The 15580-nt window shown below is 48.7% G+C and overlaps 2 protein-coding genes across 4 annotated transcripts; one reads left to right on the forward strand and one right to left on the reverse strand.

The window, feature by feature from the left end:
* Positions 1–13: 13 nt before the first annotated feature.
* cyb5a (cytochrome b5 type A (microsomal)) lies at positions 14–9538 on the forward strand. Its single transcript, XM_026180569.1, has 5 exons — positions 14–287; positions 5717–5845; positions 5971–6000; positions 7473–7507; positions 8147–9538. Exons 1-5 carry the CDS (start codon positions 153–155, stop codon positions 8223–8225), a joined length of 408 nt encoding a protein of 135 aa, XP_026036354.1. The 5' UTR covers positions 14–152; the 3' UTR covers positions 8226–9538.
* A 3-nt stretch (positions 9539–9541) lies between these two features.
* Positions 9542–14151, reverse strand: LOC113029592 (protein phosphatase 1 regulatory subunit 3G-like). Of its 3 annotated transcripts, none has more exons than XR_003273441.1 (2): positions 12274–14151; positions 9542–10706 (listed from the first exon to the last, which is right to left on the reverse strand). XR_003273441.1 is itself a non-coding variant. In XM_026180561.1 (2 exons), the coding sequence occupies exons 1-2, from the start codon at positions 13618–13620 to the stop codon at positions 10691–10693; spliced, it is 684 nt and encodes a 227-aa protein (XP_026036346.1). In that variant the 5' UTR covers positions 13621–14151; the 3' UTR covers positions 9542–10690. The 3 variants fall into 3 exon arrangements, 2 of the variants coding, with proteins under 2 accessions (XP_026036346.1, XP_026036347.1); XM_026180561.1 differs by having other exon boundaries at positions 12953–14151; XM_026180562.1 differs by having other exon boundaries at positions 12900–14151.
* Between the last annotated feature and the right edge of the window lie 1429 nt (positions 14152–15580).

Genomic DNA, 15580 nt, shown 5'->3' on the forward strand with positions numbered 1-15580 from the left:
GGTTTGCTCAACGCTGGAAGTTAGCGTGGACTCTCTCTGGGGTAAATGTCGGTGTGTTTTTGTGGACTCACTGTCTTGACACCCTCGCTGCGATTATATAACCTCGGACAGGCTGCTCAGCCCTCAGAACTCGCTCGCACAGCGTCGCACAGATGGGTGAAGAGAAGAAAAGCTCCGAGGCAGTGAAATACTACAGACTGGCAGAGATAGAGAAGCAGAACTCCTTCAAATCGACGTGGATCATCATCCACAACAAAGTCTACGATGTGACCAAGTTTCTGGAGGAGGTGAGCTCGGTGTCTGGGTGGTGAGGGTGGTGGGAGTGCGGCGGTATTATGTGTGTGTGGAAATCAGCCAAAACAGGAAATGAGGAAACTAGACACCCTGAACTGAGAGGGAGAAAAATCCAACCAAACCGCTTTTGGATGCATCCTTAGCAGCTTGTAGTTTCACAGTACAGACTGGAGCCTTCTCAGAATCGCAGGGGTCCCAGGAAGGGCCCCAGAGGAACCCGGCCAACTTAAACAATAAGTCAAAGGTCAGATGGGAAGTATCCGAATCAGGGCAGGTGTCTCCGCTACAACGGAGACCGGATTTGTTTGGGTTTTGTGGTCTATGGAAGCCCAGAAATACCAAAAGACTCTGGACATAGATGGATAGGATTATTGATTAGAAACTGGATGTCTGTGTTCAGTGGGACTGTCAGGCTGAACGAGTCAATCCTGGATTTTTCATTTTTAAACTGATCGTGTTTTATTGGGAAATTGTCAAAAATGTAATTGATCTTCAACAGTTTCAATTTCTGATCAAAAACGATTTAGTGACAATAAATGATGGTATTGATCTTTGCATTGATTAAAAGCCTTTAAACTGGACAGACACCAGCTTCACTGACCAATGCCTGTCTGTACCTAATGTTTGCTGATGTTGGGACATTTAGTGATGATTTCTTTGTTTCACTGGAACAAAAATGGGAATAAAACAACAAAAACATATTTCATAATAATAAAAAATATAATAAAATAATGTATGTAAAATTTTAATTAAAACATTTTGGCAGATTTACATTTTTAAACATTAAACTATAAACCTGAAAGGACTTTTTTTCCCAGTTGATCAATATATGGCTCAGGGGTTTGGGAAGCGTATCTGTAACCGGAAGGTTGCCGGTTCGATACCCGGGCTCTCTGTCCTGGTCGTTGTGTCCTTGGGCAAGACACTTTACCCTACCACCTACTGGTGTTGGCCAGAGGGGCCGATGGTGCGATATGGCAGCCTGGCTTCTGTCAGTCTGCCCCAGGGCAGCTGTGGCTACAACTGTAGCCTCCACCAGTGTGTGAATGTGAGAGTGAATGAATAGTGGCATTGTAAAGCGCTTTATAAATCCAATCCATTATTATTATTATTAGAATTTTCTGTTCCGATTGTTGAGCTGACTGATTTTGATTAAGTTAAGGTGAAGTTACTCTGGGTACCTGCAACATTTAAATAAAAGTTTTAGACCAGTTTAGTAGTGTTAGAGAGATGACCCTGTATGCAGCACATGGCAACAGTGGGAAGGAAGAACTTCCTTTTAACAGGAAGAAACTTCCAACCAGGCTCAGGCAGGTTTGGCCTCTTTGAACATATGAATGAATAAATGCGTCCGACTGCCTCTGATTGGTCTAGAAAAGGTGTGATGGTTGATATAATGAAGAGGTACCTGGCCGTCTGTGTGCAGGTTTATTGCAGGTTTAACGTGCTGCTCTGAAGCACAGAGCGATCTAAGGCCGTAAACATGGATCGTTTCAGTTTGCATGCAGCAAATGTGACTGCTGCACACAAAGCGTCAGCCCCACGACCCTTCACCTCCACCTCCGCTCAGCTTTACACCGTCCCTCTGCTTTCAGATATCGTCAGGCTTCAGTTTTCTGCTGATTCACTGGATGAACTCTGCCACAGTTTGCTCTCTGGCTTTGTGCTGCAGACTCTGGTGAATCATTGGCAGGCTGCAGTGATGCAGCTATGGGGGGGCTGGGTTTATAACATGTGACTACACAAAGAGAGATAACTGGCTCTGACTCACTTCAGATCTAAACCAGATGTGTTTTCATTGTTAATTTAATCCTGGAGACGTCAGCATATGTGAGGAATTGTTCAATTAAAAATGAACAGCAGGAAGTTTTTGATCCAAATCAGAAATATCCAGGAAACTGGATCCACTGGTGGAAGTGTTCACACCCTTTACATGCAGATATAAGCACTGGATAGCAGAGCTGATTGGAGTTGATGAGGTGAGCATCAGTTACATGCTGCACAGCTGTCCATGTTTGCTTTGAATGATGAGACAATGAGCATGCCCTGGGTGGTCCCTCTTTTTACTTCCTGCAGACTTATGAGGTTTTGTGGTCACATGACAGCTAGTCACATGATGTTAATGATTTGGACATGTAACAGTGTAGAGACTAAAGGTCTAGGGACCAGTCTGCAACCATCTGCCAACCTCAGGTCACTGGGAGAAAATGATTATTCTCCAACTGGTTGGCCAGAGGGTGCTGGCAGACCTGAAGGCCAGACATTGACTGCCTGGAAACTACTGGTTGCTAGGGAAAAAATGTATTCACCAACCACTTACTTGTGATTTCTTTGGTCGCTAGGCTTGCAGACTGCTGTGTCACCTGTAATGTAACAGACGCTGCATCTGGAAACATGACAAACAAACCCTTTGAAACATGGCGGCCGCAGCACTGCAGTGGAGCTTTTACTTTGACAGTAAACGTTCTCAACTTCCAGTTTGTGTCACAGTTTTAGGTTTCAGCAGCGCTCAGCGAGCAGTTAGCCAGTGTTAGCAGAGAAGTCAGTGTCTTCCATGCAAGCTACGGGCAAATGTGACAATCGGCTCACAACCAAAACAATCATCAGCCAGAGAAAGCCAGCTCACGCTTTGTTCTGAGGATCAATAAAAAGCCCAAAAGTGGCTAACTTCCAAACCCTAACAGCCAGCTAGCTAACCTGAGTGTGTTTCCTCTCTTATTAAAAACAATCTCCCCTGAAGTCATTTATTTTTTATTTTTATGGGGAGTTTCCTCCGTTCATTGATGTTAGCGATTAGCAGACTAAGCTAACGTTAGCTAGCGCTAGTCCATGTTGGTGACTAGAACAAAGGAGGCTTCATATCCTCAGGATCTGGTTTTAAATACTGCAAAAGTACAATAATTTATACAATTGAAAGTTTTACCGTAACAAAGCTAACTGCTGCTAATCATTAAGGACTGATCTGTGAATATTGTGTCCATCATTTCATGGGTTGTGGTTAGAAGTCTATTGATTAGCAAATGTCTTCACAAAGGTCAGATTAGTGAGTCACAGTGTTACGCAGAGGCCGCGGTGAGGGAAACATCAGACTTCACTCTATCTTAACTGAAGTAATTGTTTTATTGTCTCTTGCCGACATCATGCACAAATACTCTAAAGACCACGCCTTCTCAATACAGACTGGCCTATAAAAGAGCTGCAATTGAGGCAGGCCTCCTCTTTACTGGGGAAACAAGATGGCCACCACAGAGGGAACCTGCAGACCACTTTGTTACATGAATGCTTCCCAACACGCAGGTTTTTCCTTTTAATTATCCATTACTCATCCCTGGGTAATTAGAGGGATGAGTAATGGCTTCAACTGGTTATAAACTGTTACAATTAATATGAATTTTGTTTTTGGTTTTGTGTAAAGAAAATCTTAAACTGTAAATCAACTAAACCTGTCAGACAAATACAGGGAAACATTTAATACAAGACCCAGATGTGCACTCTAATGTGCACTCTAATGTGCACTCTAATGCCTGCTACAAAACTGAAGTACTTCTCTTTGGACCCAAAAAGACTAAATATCAGTAATCAGCTCAAACTGGTCCAACTAGAAACTACGGACCAGGCCAGAACCTTAGGTGTAATAATGAGAGCTGAACCTCCAGGGCCACATCAAAGTAATAACAACGTCAGCCTTCTGTCACCTGAGGAACGTTTCTAGGATTAAAGGACTGATGACACATCACCTAGAGAAACTCATCCAGGCATTTATCGCCTTGATTACTGTAACAGACAACTGCAGCTGATCCAGAACGCTGCTGCTCGTGTTCTCACTAGAACCAAGAAAACAGAGCACATTACTCCAGTTCTAAAGTCATTGCACTGGCTCCCTGTAGCTCACAGAATAGACTTTATTAGTTTATAAATCTTTGAATGGGTTAGCACCAGAGTGCATTAGAGATCTGCTGTCATGGATCAGTCGGGTCCTCCAGCTCTCGTTTACTGACCGTCCCCAGAACCAGAACTAAACCTGGCGAAGCAGGAGATGCTCCTCACATCTGGAACTATCAGGAGCATGCAAAGCTCTTTTAAGTGTAAAATTAAAACTTACTTATTCAGACTTGCTTATGAGTAACTGATCCTGTTATGGCTCTCTACCTGTTTGTTTTAATTTTCATACAAATGATTTTCTTGGTTATTGGTTTATTACAAATGCTTTCTTTTATCACTTTAATCACGTAATAATAGTGGATTTATATAGCGCTTTTCAAGGCACCCAAAGCGCTTTACAATGCCACTATTCAGTCACTCTCACATTCACACACTGGTGGAGGCAGCTACGGTTGTAGCCACAGCTGCCCTGGGGCAGACTGACAGAAGCCAGGCTGCCATATCGCGCCATTGGCCCCTCTGGCCAACACCAGTAGGCGGTAGGGTAAAATGTCTTGCCCAAGGACACAACAACCAGGACAGAGAGCTCGGGGATCGAACCGGCGACCTTCCGGTTACAGATACGCTTCCCAACCCCCTGAGCCACGGTCGCCCCTAAAGCACTTTGAATTGCCTGGTGCTGAAAGTGTGCTATACAAATAAAGTTGCCTTGCTTGGTTATGACTAACAGCCTGGCCCTCGGGCTGCTCGGCTCCTCCCTGGTCACAGCTTATCTGAATGAATGGCGTCTCCTTGTACAGAGTTCAGGGTGTGTTGGCCAACAGTCAGCGAACAGATCGAGGCCTCTCGACTCGTCTCGCTGCTCCGGTTCACTCAGAGTTCAAAGACATGCTCAGCAGCGATTTCTGGATCCAGCTGTTTTATAGCAGCTGTCCAAAGGTGAGCCGAGTGCCGTGGTTCACTGCAGGTCAGAGCGAACCTGTGAATCATTCATTAATGAGACGCAGGTAAAGACAAAGAGGCGATGGGGAGGACGGTCCAATCACAGGCCGCGGGCGAGTCTCAGTCCATGTCGACGTCTGGTCCCAAACGTAACTCATGTGTAGAGAGGTTTACAGCGTGTCATCAGCTGTGGTCCTGTAAGGCGCCCCGACAGAGGCGAGCTGCACGTCATGTATGCCATGTTTCCCCAGCCTGCATGTGGGCAGCCTGATTGCACCATGCAGCGCTGAAACTGGCTCTGCAGCTGCAGCGGCGTGACTGACTCACAGCCTCTGCGACTGTGACGGCTTCTCGTGGCAGAGAGGGACACGCACGCCTCTGTTTGATGAGGGCGACCAGCATCGGTGTTACTGCGAGCGTGCACGTGGGCCTGTCACAGCGTGTTACCGTGCCGACCGCAACCGGAACCTAAAGCAATGTGAGGATTTGTGTTTAGCCTCGACTTTAACGAGTGACTGGTTAGAAATTGTGTGTTTAAAAGTGTGAATGTGTGCGTGAGGAGGTGAACTGACGGCTCTGTGTGTGTTTGTGGTGTCAGCACCCCGGAGGAGAGGAGGTGCTGAGGGAGCAGGCCGGAGGAAACGCCACGGAGAGCTTCGAGGACGTCGGACACTCCACCGACGCCCGAGAGATGGCCAGCAGCATGGTGATCGGAGAGGTGCACCCGGTGAGTGTGTGTGTGTGTGTGTGTGTGTGTGTCTGTGTGAGTCTGTGTGTGTGTTTGTGTGTGTGTGAGACTTGACTGCACTGTGGGAGGTGCTGCCTGTGTCATCTCTGTGTTTCTGTGTGCAGGAGGACAGACAGAAGCTCTCCCAGCCTGAGGTGAGTGAAGCCGTTTCAGTCGGACTGAGCTGATCGCATGTTTGGGGCGTTTGCAGACGCTCCCACTCTCCTCCCCCTCCGACTGTCACTGTGAACATATAAAGAGTCACAATCACAGCCCAGCACACCTGTTCACCCGCCCCTGCGCCGCCCCGGGAGCTCACTGCGTCACCCCTCCTCTGCAGACGGCCAGAGACCACACCCACACCACACCCACGCCACAACTTTAATCACAGCAGATCACAGAAACATGTCGTTTAAACTGAGACGATGTAAAGAGGTGACGGTCTGAGGAGAGCTGCTCACATACGACAAGAACAAGCTGATTTTCCCCAGAAAGCACCAGGATAACGCTAATGCGTGCTGATTGGTTAGTTAAGGGTTCCATGGCACCGATTTCCAAAGGATTGTTGTGTCCAAATTCATAGGCTGCATCCTCCTGAGGACCCGGCCCACGTAGACCGTGAAGGCCGGGTCCTCAGAAGGTCGGAAGTAAACGGCTGTGAAATGTGACGGTCCAGCCTTCTGATCTGCGTCACCGCTGTCTCGGTGGAGTTAATAAACTCGCCGTCTGCTCCTTGCTGTCTAAAATATAACAGGACACAGGAGTAAACTCTCGACCGTCTCACACTTCTGTTTAATCAGTTTTCTATTTGACGTTTATTCAGCTGTGTGAAAACCACCCGGGAGATTAATAAAGCCAAACAACAACATTTTTAGGTTGTCTAAGTTGTTTAACCCGAGCAGTGAAAGTCCGCGGTGATCTGAACATGATGTGCCGGGAGTTGTGCCGTTCTCGGCGGCTCCAGTGACCCTCGAGCTCCCGGCTAGCTGTCGAGCTGGTGGGTAACAGACGCCTCCGAAAACGTTGAAGCACTTTGGCAAATATGCGATATCTTGATAAACCGAGCAGATATTTGATGTTTACACAGCTACTTTCTCGCCTGAAAATATGTTAAAAGTTTATTTTGTGACCCAGAAAGATTAGTATGAGTAATTTTAAAACTTTTGCTGGGCCGCACTATGAATTCTGGGATATGGTAGGCCACGAAGGACACACCCGACCCATCCTTCAAATTCAGGGAAAAGCAGGATGCATTTGTCGGCTGCATTCGGAGGAGTCTATGAATTTGGACAGCCTTCGGCGCGTCGCTGTGACGTAATCGGTCTACAAATGCGTCCTCAGGAGGATGCAGCCCATGAATTTGGACCGATAACTCTGGCAGATGTTAGGGGGCGTGGCTAAAGCCCAACAGGAAGCTCCACAGGTGCAGACGAAGCAGCGCGTCACGATGTCGAGCTCTTCTTTCAAAAACAAGATGAACACTTGCCAAAGTTCACGTTGTGCAGCTCATTCTGGGCGAGCTCGAGAGCGCCCCCTGGTGTATTTATCACAGTGACCTTTGACCCTTTGATGGGTTTATTGTAAACAGCGATGTAGCCACGGGACTGACTCTTTTTGTGTTTTACAGGAAACACTGGTGACCACTGTGAAGGAAGAGCCCAGGTGAGCCACGCACACACAGACACACACACGCACACAGACACACACAGACACACACACACAGACACACACAGACACGCACAGACACACACACACACACACACACACACAGACACACACAGACACACACACACAGACACACACAGACACGCACACACACACACACACAGACACACACAGACACACACACACACACACAGACACGCACAGACACACACAGACACGCACAGACACACGCACAGAGACACACACACACACACAGACACGCACACAGACACACACACAGACACACACAGACACACACACACACACACACACAGACACACACAGACACACACACAGACACACACAGACACACACAGACACACACAGACACGCACACACACACAGACACACACACAGACACACACAGACACGCACAGACACACACAGACACGCACAGACACACACACACAGACACACACAGACACACGCACAGAGACACACACACACACACAGACACGCACACAGACACACACACACACAGACACACACAGACACACACAGACACACACACAGACACACACAGACGCACACAGACACGCACAGACACACACACAGAGTGGGTTTGTGTGCACCACTAACTGTGCGTCTGTCCTGCAGCTGGTGGTCGAACATGCTGGTCCCCGCTCTGGTTGCAGTCATCGTCACGGTGATATACAACATGTACTCCTCTGAGTGATGTCATCACATACTGATGTGATGTCACCAGTAAGCACCGACGTCTGATTGACAGCCAATAGCAATGAGAGGTTGCCATGGCTCCTCCTCCCAGCGTTGGGTGGCGTTTTTAGAGCAGACGAGCGGCGGCTGCGGACCTCCTGACCAAATAGACACACCCCCGCAGGAGCGTCTGTTCTAGGATCACCGACTCTACGCCAGTAATGACCCTGTAATTCATTTCATCCTGATTAACCTATCAACCAATGATGTGGCATTATGTTAATGAAGTAATTTACATTGTTGAATTCACCGTGACAACGGGCGCCGCAGCGAATCCTCATGCTCTGAAATTGTGTAGAAATGCAGCGGGTGTATAATTTGTTAAACTTTTTATATGTTTGTAACCGAATGTAAATAAAAATTTAAACATGCAGTAAGCAGCTAACGACGCGTCATGTGACTGCGTCATGTGACGTCACAGCCGCCATGACACTCACCTGTTAAAGTGGACCTATTCTGCTCATTTCCACCATTTTTTTCGTAGTCAAATTAAAAAAAACGTGAACACATCCTCTATCTTAACACTGCCCCCTGGTGGTGAAAAATACCTTCAACTAGCTTTATTCTGATTGGCTGGTTTGAACAACAGGTGGGTGGAGCTTCTGTTCCTTAGGTGACCGTATAAGTTCCTCTCTGTGACATCAGAGAGACCCAAAAGTAGAAAAAGTGTGGTAAACGGAGCCTTTGGAGCTCACTCACAGGCGTCATTATTAAAGCTTTTCCAGGACAGGAAGTATGACCCGGCGGACGAGGAGCAGGATGAGTCCACTTAACTGTTGTGTAGCTGGTGCGCAGGAACCAGAGTCCGGTCACAGCGTCCGTGTGCTTGTTTGAGACCACGCACACTTGATCCAGAGAGCAAACGTGGAAGATTAACAACATGATCTCCGAAAATGTTCCACAATTTGCCGTCCAATCGTAACGCCTCTCAGACTGCCTGAAGAGCCTGTACATAAAAGATGGACCCAGCCAACGTGTTGGCGTAAGAAAGAGCTGGTCGCTGTCAATCACAGAGTAGCCACACCCTAAATCATTTGACCCTGAATTGGGACAAAATCTAAACGACTAAAACCTGCGACTGAGACCATCAGGCAGATTTTACTGAGGTTAAAAAGAGAGACTGGCTGCTACACGCAGCCGACTCATTCAGACCGACGCACACGTCCATCTTCTACGTACAGTCTACACGCAGTCAAGGTCAGATTTACTGCCATTTTTTATTTCGTGCTGCTGTGTTTGCAGGAAATTATCGAATAAAAACATTCAGACGTCGAGTTTGTCCAGCTGAGATTTATTCAAAGTGCCTTTGCGAGGCCAGATGACGAACACGAGGCCTTGTTTAAAGAAAAGCAGCAGCTGTGATGGATGTGACGGAGTCAAGGATCTCCAGACGAGCAGCAGCGTCCGTGGGATCGCGCAGCTTCTGCTCGTCCAGTCGTAGTCACGGCCGTTTGAGTCCTGATTTACAGAGACATGATCGGGTCATGTGACCGGCACTAAATGGCAGAAAAAACACCAGGATTCCCCAAAAGTTCTGTGTTTATCTGGACGTTGTGTTCAGTAGAGAAAAGTTTCATCATCATCCTCAAGCTCGTCGTCTGGAGCAAAAAACATCCAACTGTAAATCAGCAGAGGAGAAGCACGCAGTTATTGTCACACAAACATTCGACTCTCCGTCACCTCGTGGGCGACGGGTCACAGAAAGCCGTTCCAGCTCGGGGTGTTTCAGGTCTGCTGCTTTCGTGGTTTTCACTGAAGTTCAGAGAGCAGAGTCATCGCCGCACTCTTCTTCTCTACGATCCCATCCGTCTGCTTCTTCCTCGGCTTCCTCTTGTACAGGTACGTCTCCGGTCAGCGTCGGTGCTTCAGCTCGTGGATCACTCTCAGAAACAGCGCCCGCTGTGGTCTCAGCTGAAGCCGATTGACCGAGCGCAGCGACCTGGAAGGATGGGTGTGGCTCCAATCCTAACCTGGGAGTGTCAGACCTGTTCTCCATCATGGGAACAAACAACCAGATGCTCGTTGATCGTCTTACACCTGCTGTACTTGTTCATTAAATCGTGGTGGGAACACATCAGAAGGTCACACGAGGTCACAGGAAAGAGTTGTTTGAGGGTTTTGTGGAATGTGGGAAATGGTGGATGCAGGATAATCGAAACAGAAACATATTTAAATGGTTTGGAGGATGAACGTGTAGAAATACAGGTAAGGTCAGAAAACACAACTTTAAATCATTCTCAGTTATAAAAGGCTGCGGCTTTTATTTTGAAGTGTCGCTTCCTGTTGAAATGCTGGGATTCCTCTGGGCTGAAGCAGAGAGGTTGGAGCTCATCAGCGTTCAGAGATGGAGGCTGAGAGGAAGCAGCTGCACTGATAAACTGACAGCTCTGCAGCGCCACATGGAGGACGCGCAGCCACACGCCGTCACGCGCTCGGGAACCTAAAAACAACACAAGAAGGACACGAGGAGATCATTTGGACAGAAACTAAATGTGTGCCATGAAAATAAAAACAGTTTATGGAAGTGAATGCGCCCACAGAGGGAGGTGAAAAGGACAAATGCTGCCACCTAGAGGCGAAATAGACCAACTACAGGCTGCGCCGCTCAGAGGCTGCAGGTTTAAAGGTAAACGAGATGCTCATGAAACGCACACACACACACACACACGTGCTGTCGTGCTGTAAAACAGAGGTGTCAAACATAAGGTCTGGGAGCAGGGAATGGCCTGGTAATGGCTCCAGTCTGGTCCACTGGAGGATGTGAAGGGTTGTTACAGCTTTCTGTGCAGACGCAGACTTCATGTGCTCCAGACTCACTGAGGTGTAGAGAAACCATCCAATGACAGAAACACTTGTCGGCTTGTACAGTGGAGCCAAAGTGAGAAAATGGCTACAGGACAGTCTGGCCAATCAGCTACCAGAACCTTGTATGTGACCAGGATATAAAATAACGCTATAAAACATGCTTGCTTTAAAAGTACGTGTCGTACGGCAGCTGAGGCGCAGCTGCTGCTGAGCGGCTTGTGTGGACGCTGCGGTGATGGAGGGTTGGGGACTTCCACTCACTGTGCTGCACCTTCATGTCTCCACTTTGCAGTGATACTGCTGACGGTTGGTTGTGGAAAATCTGGCAGTGAAGAAATTTCACAACCTGTTGCAACGAGGGCTTCCTGTTACAGCGTCGCACCCGGATCCGTGAGCTCTTTCAAAAATCATTTCACAAATCTGTGACAAAACAGCTGAAAGCAAAGATTAATACTTGCTTCAGTCAGTGCGGCTGCACCTGCTGATTTCAGTTTGCAGACTCTGCTGCAGGAGCTACACAGCGACGTGCACGCCTCGCTCTACCATCACCAGACTGTGTGACATCATTTAGCATGTAGCTGCAGGCTCAGCTGTGACCTCTGTGATGAGCCTGAACCCCGGGCTCGTCCATACACCCCCACCCTCCAGCTGAAAGTACCTGCAGTTCCTCTAACATCCAGCAGAGGCTCAGCACAGGACCTCTGGGCCGTGTTTGTGCTATTGGAGCCTTTTTAATGACATCATGTGACCAATAACATGGCTGCTGTGAGGTTGCTGTAGCAACAGAGCGTCTGAGAGCTCCAGCTTTACTCTGAGAAACTCAAGGAGGTCATTGTAGTGCTCCTCAGCTCCTCTTTCATTCATGCTCACAGGTCCTGAGGTCACAGAGGTCAAACAACCATTGACTACAACAGGAGTATTTGTTCCTGCGTCAGGTAACAAAGACCCAGCTTAAGCTTATAAATATCTTTTGCATAATTATTGCATAAATGTTGATATTTTACTGATTTTAAACTTTTAAAAAGTTCAGTAAGAGAAAAGAGAAGCAGTGATGAGCTCCTCACTGACATGCTGCTGTAGAAAAATCCTCCCAGAGTGGAGGCGGAGACAGGTTCTTCACCTCTGCCCAGCAACGTGAGAACGGTTCCCATAAAATGATAAAGAACTTGTTGTTCCTCTTATTAGAAGAACCCAGTACTGACCGCTGCTGGTGTTCAGGCAGCGCTGCTCTACAGTCGGACCTGGTTCTGTGGTTGATGGGCTCAGGAGGGAACCTCCTCTCTGCATCCACGCCACCACCCTCCAATCAGACCAATCCAGGCTGAAGAGGACACGGCATCACCACTGAAAACATCTGGAGCTTTAAAAACACCACAGAGGAAACATCTGGCTTCGAAGGCAGAGGACAGGCTCACTCCTCTCACACTCCTTCAACATGTCAGAATCTGCTTCCTGTTCGGCTCAGCATCGTTTTACAGTGCGGCGCGTGATGACGTCACGAGAAGCAGGCAAACAGCCAAAGTGATTCAGTTACTTTTACTAAACATGAATCATGTGACAACATTCAGGAATCTTTACTGTCCATCAGTGAGCAGTGTCCACGTCACAGTTAAAAAGAAAAGTTGAAACTTCTCTGCCAGGATTTCATTTTTCCTGCTGTGACATCTGAAACTTTGACGCGTCCTGACCTCAGGAACTGAGCACAGTGAGCCAGAGAGAGCAGGACACCAGAGCTGAAGGTCAGAGACAGAAGCGAGGAAGGAGCTTTGCGACGAACGGACAGCTTTAAATACAGAGGTTTTACTCAGGATGGAGAGGTTTTACGCACGGCTCAGGGGACGTGGAAGGCGGCGCTGACAAAGGCCGGGCACTCAGCGGTACCTGACGGTGTAGTTCTGCCCCTCGTTGTTGTCCCAGAACTCCCCCTCCTCGCACTTCAGGTAAACGGCGAGGTGCACGGCGGAGCCGGGGTCTGCGAGGGGCGGGATGTACACGGTGAAGGCGAAGCGCTCCCCCACCAAACCCGGCTCGACGGCAGCCACGGGCACCGCCTGCGCGTCCATGTGGGACAGCCAGCCGTTGAAGGTGTACCTCACTCCGACCTCCCTCCCGGTGGCGCAGCCGCTCAGGACCCGCACGTGCCCCCGCACGTCCAGCTGCGTCGCGACGAGCCGTTCCAGACAGACCCGGAGCCGCCGGACTCTCCGCTCCGTGTCCCGGAGCTCCGGGAGGTCCGCGTGCAAGCCGGCGGCGAAGTTGTGGCACAGGCTGCTCAGGAGGTCCTGCTGCTCCAGGGGGAAGCTCTTGTGCCGGGACAGGACCTTGCTGGGGATCTGCGGCTCTTCCAGGGAGCTGAAGTGCTTCACTCGGGCCAGGCTCAGCCCCATGGAGTCCGCGAACTTCACGCGCTTCCTGCCCTCCTCCGCTCCGTGGGCTCCTCCCGGGCAGGCCGGCAGGGACTTTGCTCTCCTCCCGTCCTTCAAGAACCTCTCTAGCTGAGACGCGTCCAGCTCGTCCTCCAGGTCTTCCTCCTCCTCCTGCTCCTCCATCCCTCTCTCCGTGGCACTTTCACGGGTCTGTGGAGGAGAGCTGTTGCCCGGGTGCCGAGGCTCGTATCCGGTAGGAGTCCTCGCGCTGGTCTTGTCTCCACCTGTCTTCAGACTCCCGCCCCACGATGACAGCAGAGCGCGTGCGCTGTTCTCACATCAGCTGCTGTCGCGTAAACACCTGCGTGCGCACAACAACAACAACAGAGCCACGCGCCGGTGTGACTGCGCGAGCTCAGTCAGACTCCATTATGTAACAGCTGCGTCACTCCTGGGGATAGTAAACAAACCGGTGACGCAGTCCTGCAGTCGGGAAAACGTGGGGGAGTATGTCACAGCGCTAAATACACCTGTACTAGTGATGGGATTTCCGGCTCTTTTTAGAGAATCGACTCTTTCGGCTCGACTCACTAAATAGAGCCGGCTATTTCGGCTCCCAACCGGCTCTTCAGGTTGTTTTGTTGCTTTAATTAAGCAATTAAGCAAAAGTTCATCTACCTGTTACTACCACACACCATATCCGGTCATTGGTACTTGCTGGCTTGTGTAGCCATGAGGTAACAAAAGCTCACCACTGCCCCCTAGCATCCTGGAGCACTTCTGTTGTCTTTTGTACGTGTTTTGAGTTTGTATGTGCTTTGTCTGTAGGGGCCACCGTAAATATACTTTTATTTATTCACTCCACATAAAATGTAATAAATAAATCATATAATACAAAAACCAACTAGTCACAGTTCAACTTTTAACTATTTACATTTTCAGCTTTTTCCTTTTCAACAAATTTAAAGTGAAACAACACAAAACACTGCAAACCACAACACAATTAAATATAAATTAAACTATGAAAACAAAAAGAAGATGCACATTCTCTGTCATATGGACCTGCATGAATAAACTTTCTGAATCTTTCATCATCTGCTACTGAAAATAGTTGTGGATGATTACTATACCTTTCTAATGTGACGTTGTTGTCCCTGGCTCTCTCTCTCTCTCTCTGGCTCTGTTCCTGTGCTACTCAGTGTAACTACCGCCCCTCCCCCCTCTGCCCAGTGTAAAGCACAAGGCTCAGGTGCGGAGTGAAGCGGGAAAAAAAGTGCGAGAGAGAGAGAGGCTGAGAGAAAGAAAAAAAAAACCACGGCTCGCGATAAGGAGCCGGCTCGCGTCGTTCACGTCAAAGATCCGGCTCTAAGAGCCGTTTCGTTCGCGACCGACACATCACTAACCTGTGCAGCTGTGAGGAAGTCGTTCTGAATCTGTTTACCTGAGTTGATCCGAAAACTGAAGCATTATTTAAAGTTTCTAAACATCCTGACAGGAGAAGAGTCTGCAGCTCCGTCTGACCTCTGAGCTGTGAGGATCTCCGGGCCTCTGGAAGGACACTCGGAGCTCTTCTTTGGATGTTTCTGTTGTTCTGTTCTCTGTGAGGATGATCCCACAGTCATGCTGAGGTCCGGGCTCGGACAGAGTTTCTATCCAGGTGAGCGTTTACTGCCCCGGCAGCGTGTAGACTCGAGTGAAGCCATGACAGAGCCTCCGTCGTGCTTCACAGATGGCTGCAGACTCTCACTATTGGACCTCCTTCTACACACTGAGCATGATGTGGGTCCATCAGACCTGTTCCTCTGATCAGTTCTTGTGTCATCTTCATACCTCTCTTTAAAATCTCTCATCCATTCATAAATACTGTCTGTTCTTAAACTATGGTTGATCTTAAGCTTACTGTCACTCTAACTCTGAAATATGAAGGAACTGATGACTCTGTGATGAACAACAGGACCTCTGCTGTCTCTGCCACCCAGTCCACAGCACACCAAACTGGACACTCAGCCTCGAGCCCCCACCTGACCCCGTTAACCTCATCCCAAGCGGGAACCGAGCCCTGGCTTTGTCAGCGTTTCTGCAGAGCTGCAGGATGACCTGGTGACCTCCTGTGAGGTAAAGAGGCTCAGAGCATTAAAAACCC

This window comes from Astatotilapia calliptera, chromosome 9, assembly GCF_900246225.1.
Source record: "Astatotilapia calliptera chromosome 9, fAstCal1.2, whole genome shotgun sequence".
Taxonomy (NCBI): domain Eukaryota; kingdom Metazoa; phylum Chordata; class Actinopteri; order Cichliformes; family Cichlidae; genus Astatotilapia; species Astatotilapia calliptera.

Excerpts from the sequence above, each read along its gene's own strand:
- cyb5a (XM_026180569.1), top strand. The coding sequence starts at position 153 with ATGGGTGAAGAGAAGAAAAGCTCCGAGGCAGTGAAATACTACAGACTG. Across the intron at positions 288-5,716 it reads TGACCAAGTTTCTGGAGGAG|CACCCCGGAGGAGAGGAGGT; the intron begins GTGAGCTCGGTG and ends TTGTGGTGTCAG. Across the intron at positions 5,846-5,970 it reads TGATCGGAGAGGTGCACCCG|GAGGACAGACAGAAGCTCTC; the intron begins GTGAGTGTGTGT and ends TTCTGTGTGCAG.
- LOC113029592 (XM_026180561.1), bottom strand. The coding sequence starts at position 13,620 with ATGGAGGAGCAGGAGGAGGAGGAAGACCTGGAGGACGAGCTGGACGCG.